Here is a 16,141-nt window from a genome sequence, read left to right as displayed (position 1 = left end):
GGGGAGTGGGGAAGGATGAGTGCAAGCAGACTCTCTTGGGACCAGGCTGTTCTTCAGCCTCCGGTGTGTGATGCCTGGAAGGAGATCATGGAGGGAGCAGCCTATCAGCTGGCCAGCTGCATTGTCCTCCTGGGTTACATGGGGGGAAGTGGCATCTTTGGGTCCCTCTATATCTTTGGTCTCCTGGCCCCAGGCTACTTCTGTTATGCTCTGTGGGGCTGGCTGAGCGCCTGTGGGCTGGATGTCTTCATCTGGAACATGCTGCTTGTCCTCATCTGCTTGCTTCAGCTGGCTCACCTTGCTTACCGGCTCCGCAGAGACACCATCCCAGAAGAATTTGTCCTCCTCTACAAGACCATGTACCTGCCCTTGCAGGTACCCCTGGACATCTACAAAGAAATCATGAATTGCTGTGAAGAGCAAGTCCAGTCACTAGCCAGAGACCAGAATTATGCGGTGGAGGGCAAGACGCCCATTGACCGCCTCTCCTTGCTGCTGTCTGGAAGGTAAAGGCTCTCCTGTTTCTGAACAAAGTCTGATGGCAAAGTCTTGTGGCTTATTGTTGCACCCTCTAGAAACAGAAGTGGGGATGGTTGCCTTCCTCTGAAAGGGCTTTGAGATATGCATGTCTGTTAGGGAGGGAGTTTGCTCTCGGGGTTTGTTTCCTTTTGTTTTTCTAAATCAGAGTATTTCAGGGAGTGATTTGCAGAAGTGATGTGTGGTGAAGCAGCCAGCTCAGCCTTGCCTGCAATAGTTTTGGGGAATCCTTATCTGGTTCTCTGTCATTTTAATGTGGTTTTAATTCTGATGGGTGCAGACTGGCCATGAGAAAGTGGTTCTCAAAGCAGGAAGTCAATGTGTCTGGACCTCTAATCTCTGGGAGTACCAGACACATACTTGCATTGTGAATGGCTCTGCACTGAGGACACCAAGTCTTAGGTTCACCTGCTCCCCCTAGCCAGCAGTTTTCAGGGTTAGTTTCCACCCCTGTTCACGACACTTTGGCCCTCATCAAGTCCAATCGTTATCTAACTCTACTAATTCTGGTGCTAAACCACATCACTACACCAGCATGTCAGCACCACATCTCTGTATCTTTTAAACATCTGCAAGGATGTGGATTCAACCACCTCCCTTGGGAGCTCAGTCCAGGGTTTGAGAACCATTTTGGTGAAGTTTCTTCCTAAAAAACTACCCTGGTGCAACTTGAGGCCATTTCATAGAATCAACCAGGTTGGAGGAGACCTCAAGATCATCCAGTCCAACCTAGCACCCAGCCCTGGCCAGTCAACTAGGCCATGGCACTTAGTGCCTCAGCCAGTCTTGTCTCAAACATCTCCAGGGACAGTGACTCCACCAGCTCCCTGAGCAGCCCATTCCAATGCCAATCACTCTCTCTGGCAACAACTTCCTCCTAACATTCAGCTTAGACCTCCCCCAGCACAACTTGAGACTGTGTCCCCTTGTTCTCTTGCTGCTTGCCTGGCAGAAGAGACCAACCCCCACCTGGCTACAGCCTCCCTTCAGGTAGTTGTAGACAGCAATGAGGTCACCCCTGAGCCTCCTCTTCTCCAGGCTGCACACCCCCAGCTCCCTTAGCCTCTCATTTCCTCTCATCCTGTCCTTGTTACTTGATGCCCATGACATCAAGCCTATTTCTTTCCCAATGCTCTTGAGCAGTCCCCATGCTCTTTAGTTCTTTCCTCTGGACAGCCAAGCGGGACCTCTAGGTAGTCACAGTTGATTGCATGGCAAGCTGTGCACATTTGCTGTTCATTTGCTGGAATGGATTATTGAGTGAACTATGCTCATGAAGTAACATTAGCAGGGAAGAGTCTGTGTTGTCTTACTCTGCACTGGATAGTCTCATGCCCATGGAGCAGCGTCAAAGTGCAACAATAGACAGCAAGTAGGACAGTAAGTGAATGAAGTGGGATAGTTGTCCTGCTCTCTTTCGCAGTGCTAACTATGTGTCTTGGTTCTTATAGGATGCTCTAGGGAGCTCAGATTGGATTTGCTTTTCCTGGTACACGTTCTATTGCCTTGTGAGGTCCTTGCTGACCCAGCAGAGCATTGCTGCTATTATGGTGCCTCCTCTTAAACTAAACAATAGCAAGACAAGGGGAGCTTGGAAATGTGGAATATGCCCAGATCATGAAAACTGTCTTGCAATCCCTGACCTTTTCAGGCAGCAGTCCCAGCTGACTGGAAGCCAGCAGTGAACTAAGACTTGTAACTCCTGAAAGCAAGAATTGATGTGGAACATAGAATCATAGAATCATTTGGGCTGGGAAAGACCTTTGAGATCATCAAGTCCAGCCATTCTCTAACTCTACCGAGTCTGGTGCTAAACCATGTCCCTCAGCACCACATCTCTGCATCTGCCATCTCCCTAGGGAGCCTGTTCCAGTGTTTGAGAACCTAAACAAGTTCCTTGTAATATCCAAACTAAACCTCCCCTGCTGCAACTTTGGGTGTTTCCTCTTGTCCTATCACTTCTTAGTAGGGAGAAGAGACCAACCCCCACCTCACTCCCATCTCTTTCAGGGATTTGTAGAGAAAGTCTCCCCTCAGCTTCCTCTTCTCCAGACTAAACTTGACAGCAGGTAAGCAAGAGCCCCCAAGTCTGGAGTTGCAGAACTATGAACAGAGCTCCAGAGTGCCCAGCCATTGCCCCAGGCCAGCTCTTCTCTGCACCTAGGGCAGAGCTGGGTGCAAGTTCGACCTTGACATTGGCAGGCAGCTGTTGCAAAAGTAGGGGAAAGAGGTACTTGGGAGGCCATAAGATATTAAACACTAATGTGCAGCAAACTATGAGTTTGCAGCATGATGTGTCAGGAGCAATAACCAGTGTCATTCGGGGGGGATTCTGAGTGTTGCAGCTTTCCAGCATCAAAGCAGGTAATGCCCTTGTGCAACCCTGGGGACAGGAAGAAGATGTAAGTACAGAGAACTCCAGGTTGTCTTAGAGGTACCTGAAAAGCAGCAGCAGACTTGTGGACTGAGAGGTCCTGGTTTAGGACCAAGCATTGCACCTGAGGGCTTGCTTTGTAGCAGGAACAGAAAAAAGATGGAATGTAGGAAAGTGGCAGCAAATCCTATTCTCACAAAGAAAGAAGAGGCAGCTCCATAAACTGGAGCATCTGCAGCTGTCCCAGAGAGGGTATGAGACGTGTGAGATGAGAAGTCCTTTCCTTCCTGCTTAGATCAGCGGCCTGTATGTTGTGTGAGCTGATCAGTGTCATGCAACATCTATTTTGTGGCTTAAGCCTGTGTCTCACCTGTCCTCCCCACAGGATCCGAGTGAGCCAGGATGGACAATTCCTTCACTATGTCTTTCCCTACCAGTTCCTGGACTCTCCAGAATGGGAGTCACTGCGACCCTCTGAGGAAGGAACTTTCCAGGTAACCCTACACAGCCATGCAGCAGCCCAGCTTCACTCCTTGTCTGAGAAGGGAAGGAAGTGGGCTTGTTGTGCCATTCACAGCTAACCAGGAATACTTTCCTCCCCTTCCTTGTGGTTTAGCTAGCACACTATGGTGTGATCAGCTGTAAGGTTTTTTCCTACCTTCCTCTGATGACCTCAGCACGTGGGGTAGCAGGGAGCCTGCTGCCCCTTCCAATTCAGCAGGGAAATGAGCTATCAGATTGCTGGCTCCCTTCCATTGCAGCATTCCCTAGTACCTGTAATGATGCATTTGCCTCGCACTCTGCTAGCAGAGGGCATTGTTCCAGCATCAGGATGGCAGCTGTGGCAATATGCAGCAGTGATGTAAATCCATAAACATCCTCATAGAAGTTGCTCGCAGAAGTGTCTGATGGTGATATGTTTGGGGTGATTCACAGAAAGGGTGATTCACACCCGAATATGGTTCTCTCTGAGCAGAAGAATCCCTTGCTGAGAGGCCAGTCCAGTTCTTACTCACAGCAACTGAAATGTTTTTGCTCTTGCTGTCAACAACCTGATATATTTGTTTGGCTTTCTTACTGGAGATTATTTAAGACCCATCTCTCTGCCTTTAACTCGCATCCCGGGGCAGGCTGCTCCTTGTCAAGATGTCACAGAACCACAGAATGCCAGGTTTAAAGAGACCCCAAGGGGATCATCTGGTCCAACCTTTCTAGGTCATAGTGTAGTTTAAATGAGATGGTGCAGCACCCTTTCAAGCTGAGTCTTAAAACTATCCAGTGTAAGGGAATCTACTACTTCCCTTGGGATATTATTCCAATGTCTCACTGTTACAATGAAAAAAATTCTTCTGGAGTCCAGTTGGAATCTACTCAGGAGTAACTTGGACCCATTGCCTCTTGTGTTTTTTGTGTGACTCCCCGTAAAGAGGAAGTTGCCATCTTCTTGGTAGCCACCCTTTATGTACTGATACATGGTAGTAAGGTCTCCCTTAAGTCTTCTTAAGGCTGAACAAATCAAACTCTCTCAGTATTTCTTCATATGTCAATTTAGAATGTCAGTTAAAGCATACAAGGAGAGATTCTGCTAATCCCCATGGGACAATCATGAGGGAATGATGCTGCTTTCTTTTAAGGACAGCCACATTCAGACTTGATTAATCCAGAGCAGCTCTCTGAATGTGCTTTTTTTGGGTCTGAATTTTGCCCATGTGTGAAGGGGCCATTGCGATTGCTCCTGAAAGCTATTCCATTGCCAGTGATCAGGAACAGTCTCAGGAGATGGCTGAGCATGTGACTGTGGCACAGGGCTGCACACAGCTTTTGAGGGGAAACAGATTTTGCACCCTCTTTACTGGGGTAGAGAGGGCAGCAATGGCATGACTGTGCTAGGCGTGGGGGATCTCATGTTTTGCACAGGATTTCAGCCTGGCAGCAGATTGCTGTGAGCTCTTGGTGCAACTGAATGTTTCCAGGTTTCCTGAGTGTCTTTATCTGTGGTGCATGAGGCAGCTTGGGAGCAAGCTTCTGGCTGCCAGTACCACACCCTAGGCCTCTCTCCTGCTCTATGAGACAGGGCTGGTCAGGAAGGTCAACTGCACGTGGCATCAGGATAGGCAGTTGGAATCCCATAGTGGTGGGGGGCTGCAGCCAGGTTCTGGAAGTGTCTAAATCCCTCATGTACTTCTGAGAGGCAAGAAGAAACAGCAGCTTGCTTGAGACTAGCACTCAGCAGGTGAGTCTTAATGGCTGTGAATGGATGGTGATAGGCTTTTGGCAGCTGTTTAACCCACTAGTCGCCCTTAACCTGAGTAATCCATGAAACTGGCACATCTCTCAACCTTATTCTTAGCATAACAATACTTTGGTTAAAAAAGTGTGTGTTTGACTCTGGGACTTCACTGGAGAAGGGCATGGAACTTTTTTTGCCCAGGTTTTCCCTTTTTCAGTCCTGAGCCCACCACAAAAAGGCAGAAGCATTACTCTACAAGGAATCATAGAGTCAACCAGGTTGGAAGAGACCTCCAAGATCAGCCAGTCCAACCTCGTGCCCAGCCCTGTCCAGTCAACTAGACCATGGCACTAAGTGCCCCATCCAGTCTTGTCTCAAACACCTCCAGGGATGGCAACTCCACCACCTCCCTGGGCAGCCCATTCCAATGCCAGTCACTCTCTCTGGGAAGAACTTCCTCCTAATATCCAGCCTAGACCTCTTCCAGCAAAACTTATCCCTGGAAAAATGATGGAGTGACTCCTTCTGGAGGGCATCTCAAGGCACTTGGAAGAGGAGAAGGTTATCAGGAGTAGTCAGCATGGATTTACCAAGGGGAAGTCATGCTTAACTAACCTGATAGCATTTTATGATGCCATAACTGAATGGGTAGATTCAGGGAAACCAGTGGATGTAGTCTACCTTGAGCTTAACAAGGCATTTGACACTGTCTCCCATGACATTTTAGTGAGCAAGCTGAGGAAGTGTGGGATGGAAGAGCAGGCAGTGAGGTGGGTTAGGAACTGGTTGCAAGATAGAGTTCAGAGGGTGATGATCAATGATGCCAGGTCCAGCTGGAGAGCTCTGATTAGTGGTGTCCCCCAGGGATCAGTGCTGGGACCAGTCCTGTTGACATTGATGAGGGCACAGACAGAGTCTGCTCAGAAAGTTTGCTGATGACACCAAGCTGGGAGGCTTGGCTGATCCAGCTGAAGGCTGTGTGGCCATCCAGAGAGACCTGGACAGACTGAGAGCTGGGCACAGAGGAACCAGATGAGGTTCAACAAGGACAAGTGCAGAGTCCTGCACCTGGGGAGGAATAATAAACTGCACCAGTACAGGCTGGGAGGTGACCTGCTGGAGAGCAGCCCTGTGGAGAGGGACCTGGGGGTCCTGGTGGATAACAAGTTATCCACGGCACAGCAATGTGCCCTTGTGGCCAAGAAGGCCAATGGCATCCTGGGGTGTATTAGGAGGAGTGTGTCCAGCAGATCAAGGGAGGTTCTCCTGCCCCTCTACTCTGCCCTGGTGAGACCTCATCTTGAATACTGCATTCCGTTTTGGGCTCCCCAGTTTAAGAGGGACAGGGATCTGCTGGAGAGGGTCCAGCAGAGAGCTATGAGGATGATGAGGGGACTGGAGGGCATGGCTTATGAGGAGAGGCTGAGGGACCTGGGGCTGTTTAGTCTGGAGAAAAGAAGACTGAGAGGGGATTTGATAGATGTTTATAAGTATCTGAGGGCTGGCCAGGAGTGGGGGGACAGGCTCTGCTCACTTGCTGCCTCGGATAGGACAAGGAGCAATGGGTGTAAGTTGCAGCACAAGAGGTTCTGCCTCGACACAAGGGGGAACTTCTTTCCTGTAAGGGTCACAGAGCACTGGAACAGGCTGCCCAGAGAGGCTGTGGAGTCTCCTCTGGAGCCTTTCAAGGCCTGTCTGGATGTGTTCCTCTGTGATCTGTGCTAGATTGTGTGGTCCTGCTCTGGCAGGGGGGTTGGATTCGATGATCTCCTTGGGTCCCTTCCAACCCCTAACATCCTGTGAGCCTGTGAATTTGAGACTGTGTCCCCTTGTTCTGTTGCTGGTTGCCTGGCAGAAGAGACCAACCCCACCTGGCTACAGCCTTCCTTCAGGTACTTTTAGACAGCAATGAGGTCACCCCTGAGCCTTCTCTTCTCCAGGCTAAACACCCCCAGCTCACTCAGCCTCTCCTCATAGGGCTTGTGTTCCAGGCCCCTCACCAGCTTCTCATTTCCTTGAGCTTTCTGCTTTGGCTGTATCTTCTTCCTACAGGACTGCTGGCTCCCAGTGCCTGAAGGAGTTGGGTTTCATGGCTGGCACTTTCACCTACAGAAATGAATTATGGGCTCTGCCAGTGCCAAAGCACTTGTGTCAGGGTATTAATGAGTGAAATCTGTTCTGCTGTCCTGGTTAGGAGGCAGGTTTTCTTAATACATCTCAGTCTCTCACAAGAAGCAGAGGCTTTTGATTGCTGTGCCAGAAGCTGGTTAGAAAAATGAGATTCCAGTCACTTTGATTTCCATTGGACCCTTCCTCTTGCTCACTGTGGCTTGGGAAAGTTCTCGGGTTTTATCTCCTATATTTCTTTCATAAGGCAGCTGCTTGCATCGCAGAGGCATTAAATATCAAACCCAAGGACACACACACGCAGTCAAACCATGCTCAGCTTCCCAGTGGCCTTCTGCCATGGGGGCTGGCTAAGGAGACCCCTGGATATAGTGAAAGGGAGCCCCCGGGATATTTTGGCTCTGGTGCCTTATTCACATGCCAGTGTCTCCATTACACTCGCATGGTGTTCTGTGCCCTGAGGCAGTTTGACCCGCCTGCCGTTGCTCCCCCCCCTTGCCGTTGCTCCCCCCCCCGCCTGTCGTTGCTTCTCCCGTTGTCCTATACTACAAGGAGCTGGGATTGTTTAGCCTGGAGAAGAGGAGGCTCAGGGCAGACCTCATTGCTCTCTACAACTACCAGAATAGAGGCTGTAGCCAGGTGGAGTTGGTCTCTTCTGCCAGGCAACCAGCAACAGAACAAGGGGACACAGTCTCAAGTTATGCTGGGGGAGGTCTAGGCTGGATGTTAGGAGGAAGTTGTTGCCAGAGAGAGTGATTGGCATTGGAATGGGCTGCCCAGGGAGGTGGTGGAGTCACTGTCCCTGGAGGTGTTTGAGACAAGACTGGCTGAGGCACTTAGTGCCATGGTCTAGTTGAATGGACAGGGCTGGGTGCTAGGTTGGACTGGATGATCTTGGAGGTCTCTTCCAACCTGCTTGATTCTATGATTCCATGATGCTCATGTCTATTTATCATTAATTGTCTGATCTTAACAGTTAGGGGGAAAAAGTCTCTGTTCTCCTTGGCAAAAAAACAAAGCAAAATGAAATGTTCCCTAAAATCAACCCAATAACACCTCAAGTGAGTTTCCTACCTGGACACAAACACAGTAAACCCTTTTTATTTCATCTCTCACTGAACTGTGCCATCTACCCTTCAAGGCCATTCAGCCCTACACTGCCCATCACAGCTGGTAAGAGAGGATGCCCCTCTGGTGCAGGGCGACTGTGCAAGCCTGCCAGGTGGCCCTTCCCACAACCAGAGCTTTCTTGTAGCAGCAGTTGTACAACCCAGCAGCAGGTCAGGCTGGCAGTGTGCTGCAGGGCTAATGGCTTGGACTGGCTGGACATCCAGAAATTCCCTTCTCTGTAACATTTCTGTAGAGGAATAATGACATCTGTGCTGCCCTGCTCCATCTCATCTGCATCATGTAGGTGTCAATAGAGAGCATCACCTGAAAGCAAGAGTGAAATGTAGCCAACAACATGGCTAGGTTAAGCAAGAACGTGGCACTAGTTAGAATCATAGAATCTGTCAGGGTTGGAAGGGACCCCAAGGATCATCTAGTTCCAACCCCCCTGTCATGGGCAGGGACACCCTACCTTAGATCAGGCTGGCCAGAGCCTCATCCAGCTCGGCCTTAAACACCTAAGTGCATAGGAAACCCTGGTCTCTATCTTCCCGGAGAGAGGAAACAGAGGCTGGTAAGGATTTATCCAGTCATATGGATCGGACAATCCATCTCTCCAGCTCTGCTGTCTCCAAGCAGAACAGGCATCAAAGGGACTGGGGAACTTTGCTGAAGAGAAGAATGCAGCCCCAAGGTGGGTGACCCCTGCCATGGTGGTGGGGCTTATTCTGCTTCCTCCCTGCCCCACAGGTCACACTGACAGCTGAGACTGACTGCAGCTTCATTACCTGGCCAAGGAAGAAGCTGTATCTCCTCCTGAGGAAGGACCGCTACATCGCTCGGCTCTTCTCCTCCCACCTGGGCTATGACATCTCGGAGAAGCTTTACTCCCTCAATGAGAAGCTGTTTGCCAAGTTTGGCCTTCGCTTCGACATCCGCTTGCCCAGCCTTTACCATGTCCTTGGGCCAGCCTCCTCTGAGGGGGAGTCAGAGGACTGCGAGGAGCTGCCACCTGTCTCTGGCCCGGCTGGTGCCTCTGAGCCCCCTCTGCAGCCGCCGCCACCACCACCGATGCCAGCTCCACGGCCCCGGGCGTGCCGGCCTGACAGTGAACTGCTGGGTGAGGACTCCACCAGTCTTGTCTTGGAAGATTTTTCTGAGTTGCCGGGGTCTTTTATGGACTATGTGAGCGAAGGGGAGTATATGAAGTGAGGGCACTCCTGGCATGGGCACGCCTCACCCTATGTGTGACCCCCGCGTAAGTACCCACTCACAGAAGCAAGTCCTTCCTGTGATGCAACTGTGCAGGCAGAGCAGTGGTCCCCAGCCTCCACACTCATTTGCTATGGGTTTGCTCCTCCACAACACTTTTCTCCCTGCTGCCCCAAAGAATCACAGGAGGTTAGTTCAAGCTGTGTGATTTTCTGTAGGGAAAAGAAGTAGAGTAGAGGCCTGGCTCTAGGCACCAGCAACACTGTGAAGTGGAAGGGTTGGTAACCTCACCATAAGAAGCTCTTCCCTGCCCTATCCTCTCTCTACACCTTAGGAGAGGCAGAGAGTGAAACTGTGTCCCAGCTGATGGGTGGCATAAGAGTGCCCACAGAGATATAGGCTCAATATATGTCACAGGCATTAAGTTTGGAAAAGACCTCCAAGATCTTCAAGCCCAACCATTAATCCAAAACTACCATGCTTACTGAACCCTGTCCCAAAGTGCCATGTCTTACAGGTGCCTTTTAAACACCTGTGCCTAGAGATGTTCTGGTGCAAAGCTGAGGAAGATGTCTGCAAGTGAGAGAGCACATAACCCAGGAGATGCTGACAGGGGTAGACACAGCTCCAGGGCTTACAGTGAACTGATAGCAAGTAGCTGCTGTAGACTCTGCAAAAGCTCAGTCTTGACAGGGGTGAAAATCTCAGAGTCCTTTCTCCTGCCCACCACAGCTTATCTCTGTATTTGCTCTGTCCTTGTTTTTGATGAGCTTTGTCTCAGCCAGCTCAGTAAGATATTGAAAAGTTTGCCTTGTGTGGTGTAGCTCTTGACCCCAATCATCCTGAATAGACTGACAGGCTACATACTGTTTTGACATGCCCTAAACTGCTTTCTGGTAGGTGGGAAGGAGATGCAAGCACCTTACCCTGCAAGGGAAAAAGTCCCAGGCCTGGTGGATGTTTGGGCAGAGGAGCAGCAGCAGGCAAACAGAAATAGATGGGAGGGTGGATTGTGCTTGAAATTCAGATCTGAGTGGCCGAGAGAGAAATTCCATACTGAGCTATTTTCAGCCAGCCACTGCATGGCAGCTGCTGCACACCAGCTGCAGACCTTGAAATGTGCATTCCTGCTGCAACCCCATAATAGCTGCTTTCTGGCATCCAGCTGCCATACACTAAACTTTCTATACTAGAACTGACCACTCCATGTGTCCCAGCAGGATCTGTGTGGCAGGGAGGAACTTGTAGGGCTGAGTTACAGCTGAGGAGACTGTCTTCCAGCAGGCATCCTTGAACGTGGTGCACTGTTTCACTCCAGTCTTCCCTGCACTCATTTGGGTCTGCTTCTGGGCTGCGTATGCTGGGGCTATGCATTCACTGGCAGGGAGCATGAAGCAGTGCAAACTGAATTCTGGTGTGAGTCACAGAATCACAGAACCATTCTGGTTGGAACCCCCAGGATCATCAAGTCCATCCATTATTGCAATTGTACGTATTTCACCCTTAAACCACATCCAAATGACTTTTAAACACACCCAGGCTTGGTGACTTAACTACCTCCCTGAGCAGCCCATTCCAATGCCCGACCACTCTTCCTGTGGAAAAAATGTTTCCTGATGTCTAGTATAAACCTAACCAGTTGCAGCTTGAGGTCGTTCCCTCTTGTTCTATCACTATTTACCTATGAAAAGAGACCAGCAGCAGCCTCTCCCCAACGTCCTTTCAGGTAGTTGTACAGAGCAATGAAGCCTCCCCTCAGCCTCTTCTTCAAACTAAGCCCCAGCTCCCTCAGTCACTCTTCCTAAGATTTATTCTCCAGGCCCTTCCCCAGCTTTGTTGCTCTCTGCACTTGCTCCAGCACCTCCAAATCCATATTGTAATGAGGTGCCCAAAACTGAACACAATACTCGAAGTGTGGCCTCACCAGAGCCGAGTACAAGGGGACAATCACTTCTGTAAATCCCAACAAGTCTGCAGTCATCTTTCCTGATGCACTTCCCTGGAGTGCTTGTGCAGAAGCCTCTCTGGTGGTATGACAGGGGAGCTGTCTATTCTCAGTGCTCAGCATGGAAAGACTGTCTGGGTCAGGCAGCACCTGGCTCTCTGCAGTTGCTGCTTCTGCTGTTTAATCAGGTGGTGGTTCTTAGTTTGTGAAAAAAAAATGAAAGCTGGATTTGTTTTGCACAGTTATGCTCTGAGCTGAGCCATGTGCTTGTTCCTGTAGCTTCCATGTCTCCAAGCTTAAACTCTGGGACATGAAGAAACTGGCCATGAAAGGAGGAAGTGTATTTGGTTTTGCTTGATTCAGAGAAAAAGTGAGCAAGAGTTTTGCTTAGGTATTTTAGATGTCTTTCTAGATTGTGTGAATGAGGCAGTACCAAGGTGTGATGACACTTGCAGTAGAGACTTGTGATTCCTTGTCTGTCAGTCTGGAGCTAGTGTGGTACTTCAAAGTACTGAGCACTTCCTTGTTATTCTGCTCACCACTTGGGTATCCTAATCCCATCACATCCCAGGAGCACAAGAGCAATTGTCCCTTGTCAGCAGTATTCCACAAGTGACTTGAACCCTTAACCATAAAAATCGGTGGTACAGAAGGGCTGTAGGCAACCTTTCTGGTCAGACACTTGTCACAGCTCAGCAGATGATCTGAGGAGGTCCACCATGATCCAGGGAAAGCACTTCCATAATTTTTCCCTTGGAAAAATTCCCTGACAAAAACTTCCATGATATCCCTATAGTGTTACTGCTTGAAATAAGTGACAGCATGGTCCCAGAGGCCAGAGCTCCTCTGGGTTTTTTCCATGGTCTGTGTTTTCATCTCACTCCCAGCAACTTCCAAGCTGGATAATCTACCTTTCATCTCTCTAAATGCCCTGTGATGAAGTGCTTCTATGGATCTCATTCCTTCATTTTCTGTCACTGTAACAGCCACCTTGCAATAGCACAGTGCAGGAGGGCCAGTGTGCTTCAAAACTCATGCAGAAGAAAAGATTCCTGGAGGATATATTGGCCTACTATTCTTCACAGAATCACAGAATTTCTTAGCTTGGAAAAGACCTTCAAGATCATTGAGTCCAATCATTAGTTTCACACTGACAACTCCTTGGCTAAACCAAATCCCTCAGCACAACATCTCATCACTTTGAATCGCTATGGTTGGAAAGGACCACCAGCATCATCCAGTCCAACCTTTGTTCTAGCATCCTTCATCACCAGACCATAGCCTCAAGCACCACATCCACTCTTTCTTTAAACACCTCCAGGGATGGTGACTCCACCACCTCCCTGGGCAGCCTGCCCCAGTGCCTTCTTACAGTCTGCCTAGTTCTTTGAAAGAAATTCTAGCCTGCTTATGAGCGAGACATAGTCTGATATTCCACTGATGAGCACATTCTTCCTCCGAGGGGAGACAGAGGTTGCAATAACTAACAGGCTGCCTAGTTTAAAAGAGGCAGGTTCAAAGCCCCTGCTCAAAATTTGATTGAACTTGTGTGTTGCTTGATGCTCTGTAGTAAATGAAGCCCTGATTTCTTGCATGGGAATTCAAACAACTGGAAGCCACCTGCTTTTTCCCCTTGTATTACCATGTTTAGTCTAGTTTGTTGCTAGTTTTTTTGCAAAATGTGAAACTGTTGTTGCTTAGTTTTGTACAGTTATATCTTGGGGATGGCTTTCTGTTTGGTGGGGAGAGTGGATGGATGGATGCTTGATAGTCTGTAGCCTGACGTTGAAGTTACTAGGAATCGTTTTCCACTTGCTTTGAGAGCTTTGTTTCACTGACGGTGCTTTGGAGGGCTTTGGTTTTGATCTCAGGCTGGGTGTATGACTCCTTCTTTTTTAATCTGTTACATAGTTTTGCATGCTAATTTAAGAGGGAAGAAGGGCAAGTAATAGTGGTCTCAATGAGGTTTGTATGCTTGATGTTTGGAAGTGAGAATTATTCCTGTAATAATAATGAAGCTCTCTCTTTTTTTCTCTCCTCCCACCCTTCCTGTCATTTTCCTCCCTCCTGCACTGCTTTCCTTTTGCAGCCTCTGGAAACCTTCTCTGGAGTTCTCCCCACCCTCTCTGCAGAGGACGAGCCCCTCTGGCTCCCACCCAGACCCCTGAACTCTAGGGAACAACAGGCTGTTTGGATCCTGAAGCCCTCCAAGGGAGCATATGCTCACAGCGGTTTCTGACCAGAGACACTCTTTAGCACACACTGAAAGGTCTGCCTGCAGACATGTACACTCAGGAGCACGTGAAGCACATGCGTGAGACTGTGGTGTCACACTCCAGCACTTCCCACCCTATAGTTGTTCACCAGAGCTGCCTACCCCGGTGAGCTTCCACAGTTTGTTTTCTAGTCCTGCCTCTCTCTGAGGTGTGTCAGCAGCTCTGATATCAAGATACATCCATACTGCTGCAAGTGATACTAGCCTGCTCACAGGATCTGTGTTCCCCTTGGTTTAATATTTCTCATTAAATCAGAGATAAAACTACTGGTGTTTGAGGATTTGGAGATGGAGATAATGCTGTTTTAAAGGCTTGAGGTGATCTCAAGGCATGGAGGAGAAAGGGCAAGGGAAAATAGGCTGCCTTTAGTAATGAACTTCCACCGGCCAGCATGATATGGAGATTTGATACCATGCATCTCACTGGGCATCCACTTTGGTAAGACCAGGAATTACTTCTCTAGGGGATGAGGATTTCTCATTTGTGGTAAACACTACTTCTCAAAGCAGAAACTGACTTCTGGTGAATGGTTGGTTGAGTTGATTCATTTGGAATAAGAAAGGGGAGGAATTTTAATTAGGAGCAGGTGTAGGCAAGGAGAACCTCAGCTGCCTTTTTCTCTCAGTGGAGAATGGCCTCAGCATGCACACAGTGAGTGACAAAATGAGTGAATACAAAATGTCTCTGAGGAGAGCAGCCACTGGTAGGAAGAAGTGCAATATTATCTTAGATGAAAATAGTACAGGGCCTCTTCTAAGTTCAGCTGCAATGGACTTTGGCCGATGAGCTGCCCCAGACATTTTTTCTGTGAGGGAACTGGAGATGGCAGTACCGGAAGAGGAATCCTCTGCTCCACAGAGCCTGATGTGTGATGAGGATAGGAATCCCTCCAGGGCAGCTAGCCAGGAAAGGAGTGGGAAGCATCAGTCCTTCCATCAGCACGCACAGGGTAGGGCATTCTTCAGGGCCACTTGGCATAGACACGCAGGGGCACATCCATTCTATGTGTGGTGGGCTGGCTTTGTGTCAGCCTTGGGCTGGTGGAGACAGCGCTACCCTCCTTGTGCAGCCAAGAGGGCCTGTGTCTCAGACACCAGTTTGGCATGTCCTGCAAATCTCATCTGAGTTAGATCTGCACCCTTGATATCTGGCACTCTTGCTGAGGTCTAGAGAGGCCTCTGAAGTGGGTATGAGAGATCCATGGTTTATGCAGCTCCTCACACTGTTCCCCTATGCTGTCATCCCAGGGCAGGAAGATAGGTCTGCCCCAGATCTGGGGATTGGCCTGTAATGGTTGTCAAAGTGCTCTGTTGCTGCCTTCTTGCTTCAGCATGACTGCACTGCCCTTCACAGCTAGGAAGTGCCTCCAGCAAATTAGCAGGAGGGCTGCTGTGCTTCTGCAAAGGAAATGGGACATCCAATGAAACTGCATCCATCTGTCATGGAACTTCATACATCTGCCTGAAGTAGTGGACCAGGCTGGGCTGGATTATACACTGCCCTTCACAGGTGTCTGCTGAGGTGATACTCCAGTCTTCAACAAGAAGGTCCCTTGAAACTCTTCAGTCATGGCACCGACTAATACAGATCTGTCAGGTTGTCAGAGCCTGTCCTATATACCGGAGTTGATGTTTGTTAGCTGGCCTTCTAAACAGCCACACAGAGAGCCCAAAAGCCTGGATGTGAGGTGGAAGCAGGAGCTAACTGCAGTGACACTGTCTACTGGAGCAGTAGTGACAGGTCATGCCAAATGATTGAGGCTTCTTCATGGCAGAAATGCCTTTAGCATATTCATCCACTGTGAGCATGGTGTTTCTGGGGACTTCTCTGTCACCCAGTGAAGCCAGTTCAGGAGCCCAGAGAATACAGTGTAGTTCTTGAGCAGAGGTCATGAATGACCTGGCTCCTCTTCCATTTGCACATGCATCAAGGTGATGGAAAATGTCTGGGTGAGTGAGGGCTGTATCTATGGATATGCATCTCATACTGTAATCTTTCATCAGTTCTTTCCAGACCTTGGCTACTTTTCCAGGTCTGAAAGGCTATGCTGAGTTCCTGGGACTAATTTGTGCTAGGTAGCCCTGTAGCTACAACCTTCCATCATCTTCCTGTTACCTTCTATTCTAGGTAGGTGATCAAAGCAGTGCAAAACTGAAAGCAAGACAAACTGCCATGCTTCTGGTGTCTGTTTCCCTTTGTGAGCTTCAAAGAGAACAAGCCAAGAGCCAGAAGAGCTTCTCCAGGCCAGTCAGGGAAGAAGATCCATTCTGATTACTTAGCAGAAGTGCTAACATAAATAAAATAGGGTCTCATTCCTAAAGCATCCTATA

General features: G+C 49.1%; 1 protein-coding gene across 2 annotated transcripts; it reads left to right on the top strand.

Annotated features, from left to right (window-relative positions):
- On the top strand, positions 1-14,077 carry POPDC2 (popeye domain containing 2). 2 transcript variants are annotated; one of them, XM_064144000.1, is made up of 4 exons: positions 1-506; positions 3,297-3,405; positions 9,129-9,636; positions 13,625-13,716. In XM_064144000.1, exons 1-3 carry the CDS (start codon positions 16-18, stop codon positions 9,588-9,590), a joined length of 1,062 nt encoding a protein of 353 aa, XP_064000070.1. In that variant the 5' UTR covers positions 1-15; the 3' UTR covers positions 9,591-9,636; positions 13,625-13,716. The 2 variants fall into 2 exon arrangements, with proteins under 2 accessions (XP_064000070.1, XP_064000072.1); XM_064144002.1 differs by having other exon boundaries at positions 16-506; positions 9,129-9,498; positions 13,625-14,077.
- Positions 14,078-16,141: the final 2,064 nt, after the last annotated feature.

This window comes from Pogoniulus pusillus, chromosome 5 (assembly GCF_015220805.1).
Source record: "Pogoniulus pusillus isolate bPogPus1 chromosome 5, bPogPus1.pri, whole genome shotgun sequence".
NCBI classification, from domain to species: Eukaryota; Metazoa; Chordata; class Aves; order Piciformes; family Lybiidae; genus Pogoniulus; species Pogoniulus pusillus.
This window is presented reverse-complemented; position numbering and strand designations above follow the sequence as displayed.

Excerpts from the sequence above, each read along its gene's own strand:
- POPDC2 (XM_064144000.1), top strand. The coding sequence starts at position 16 with ATGAGTGCAAGCAGACTCTCTTGGGACCAGGCTGTTCTTCAGCCTCCG. Across the intron at positions 507-3,296 it reads TCCTTGCTGCTGTCTGGAAG|GATCCGAGTGAGCCAGGATG; the intron begins GTAAAGGCTCTC and ends TCCTCCCCACAG. Across the intron at positions 3,406-9,128 it reads CTGAGGAAGGAACTTTCCAG|GTCACACTGACAGCTGAGAC; the intron begins GTAACCCTACAC and ends CCTGCCCCACAG.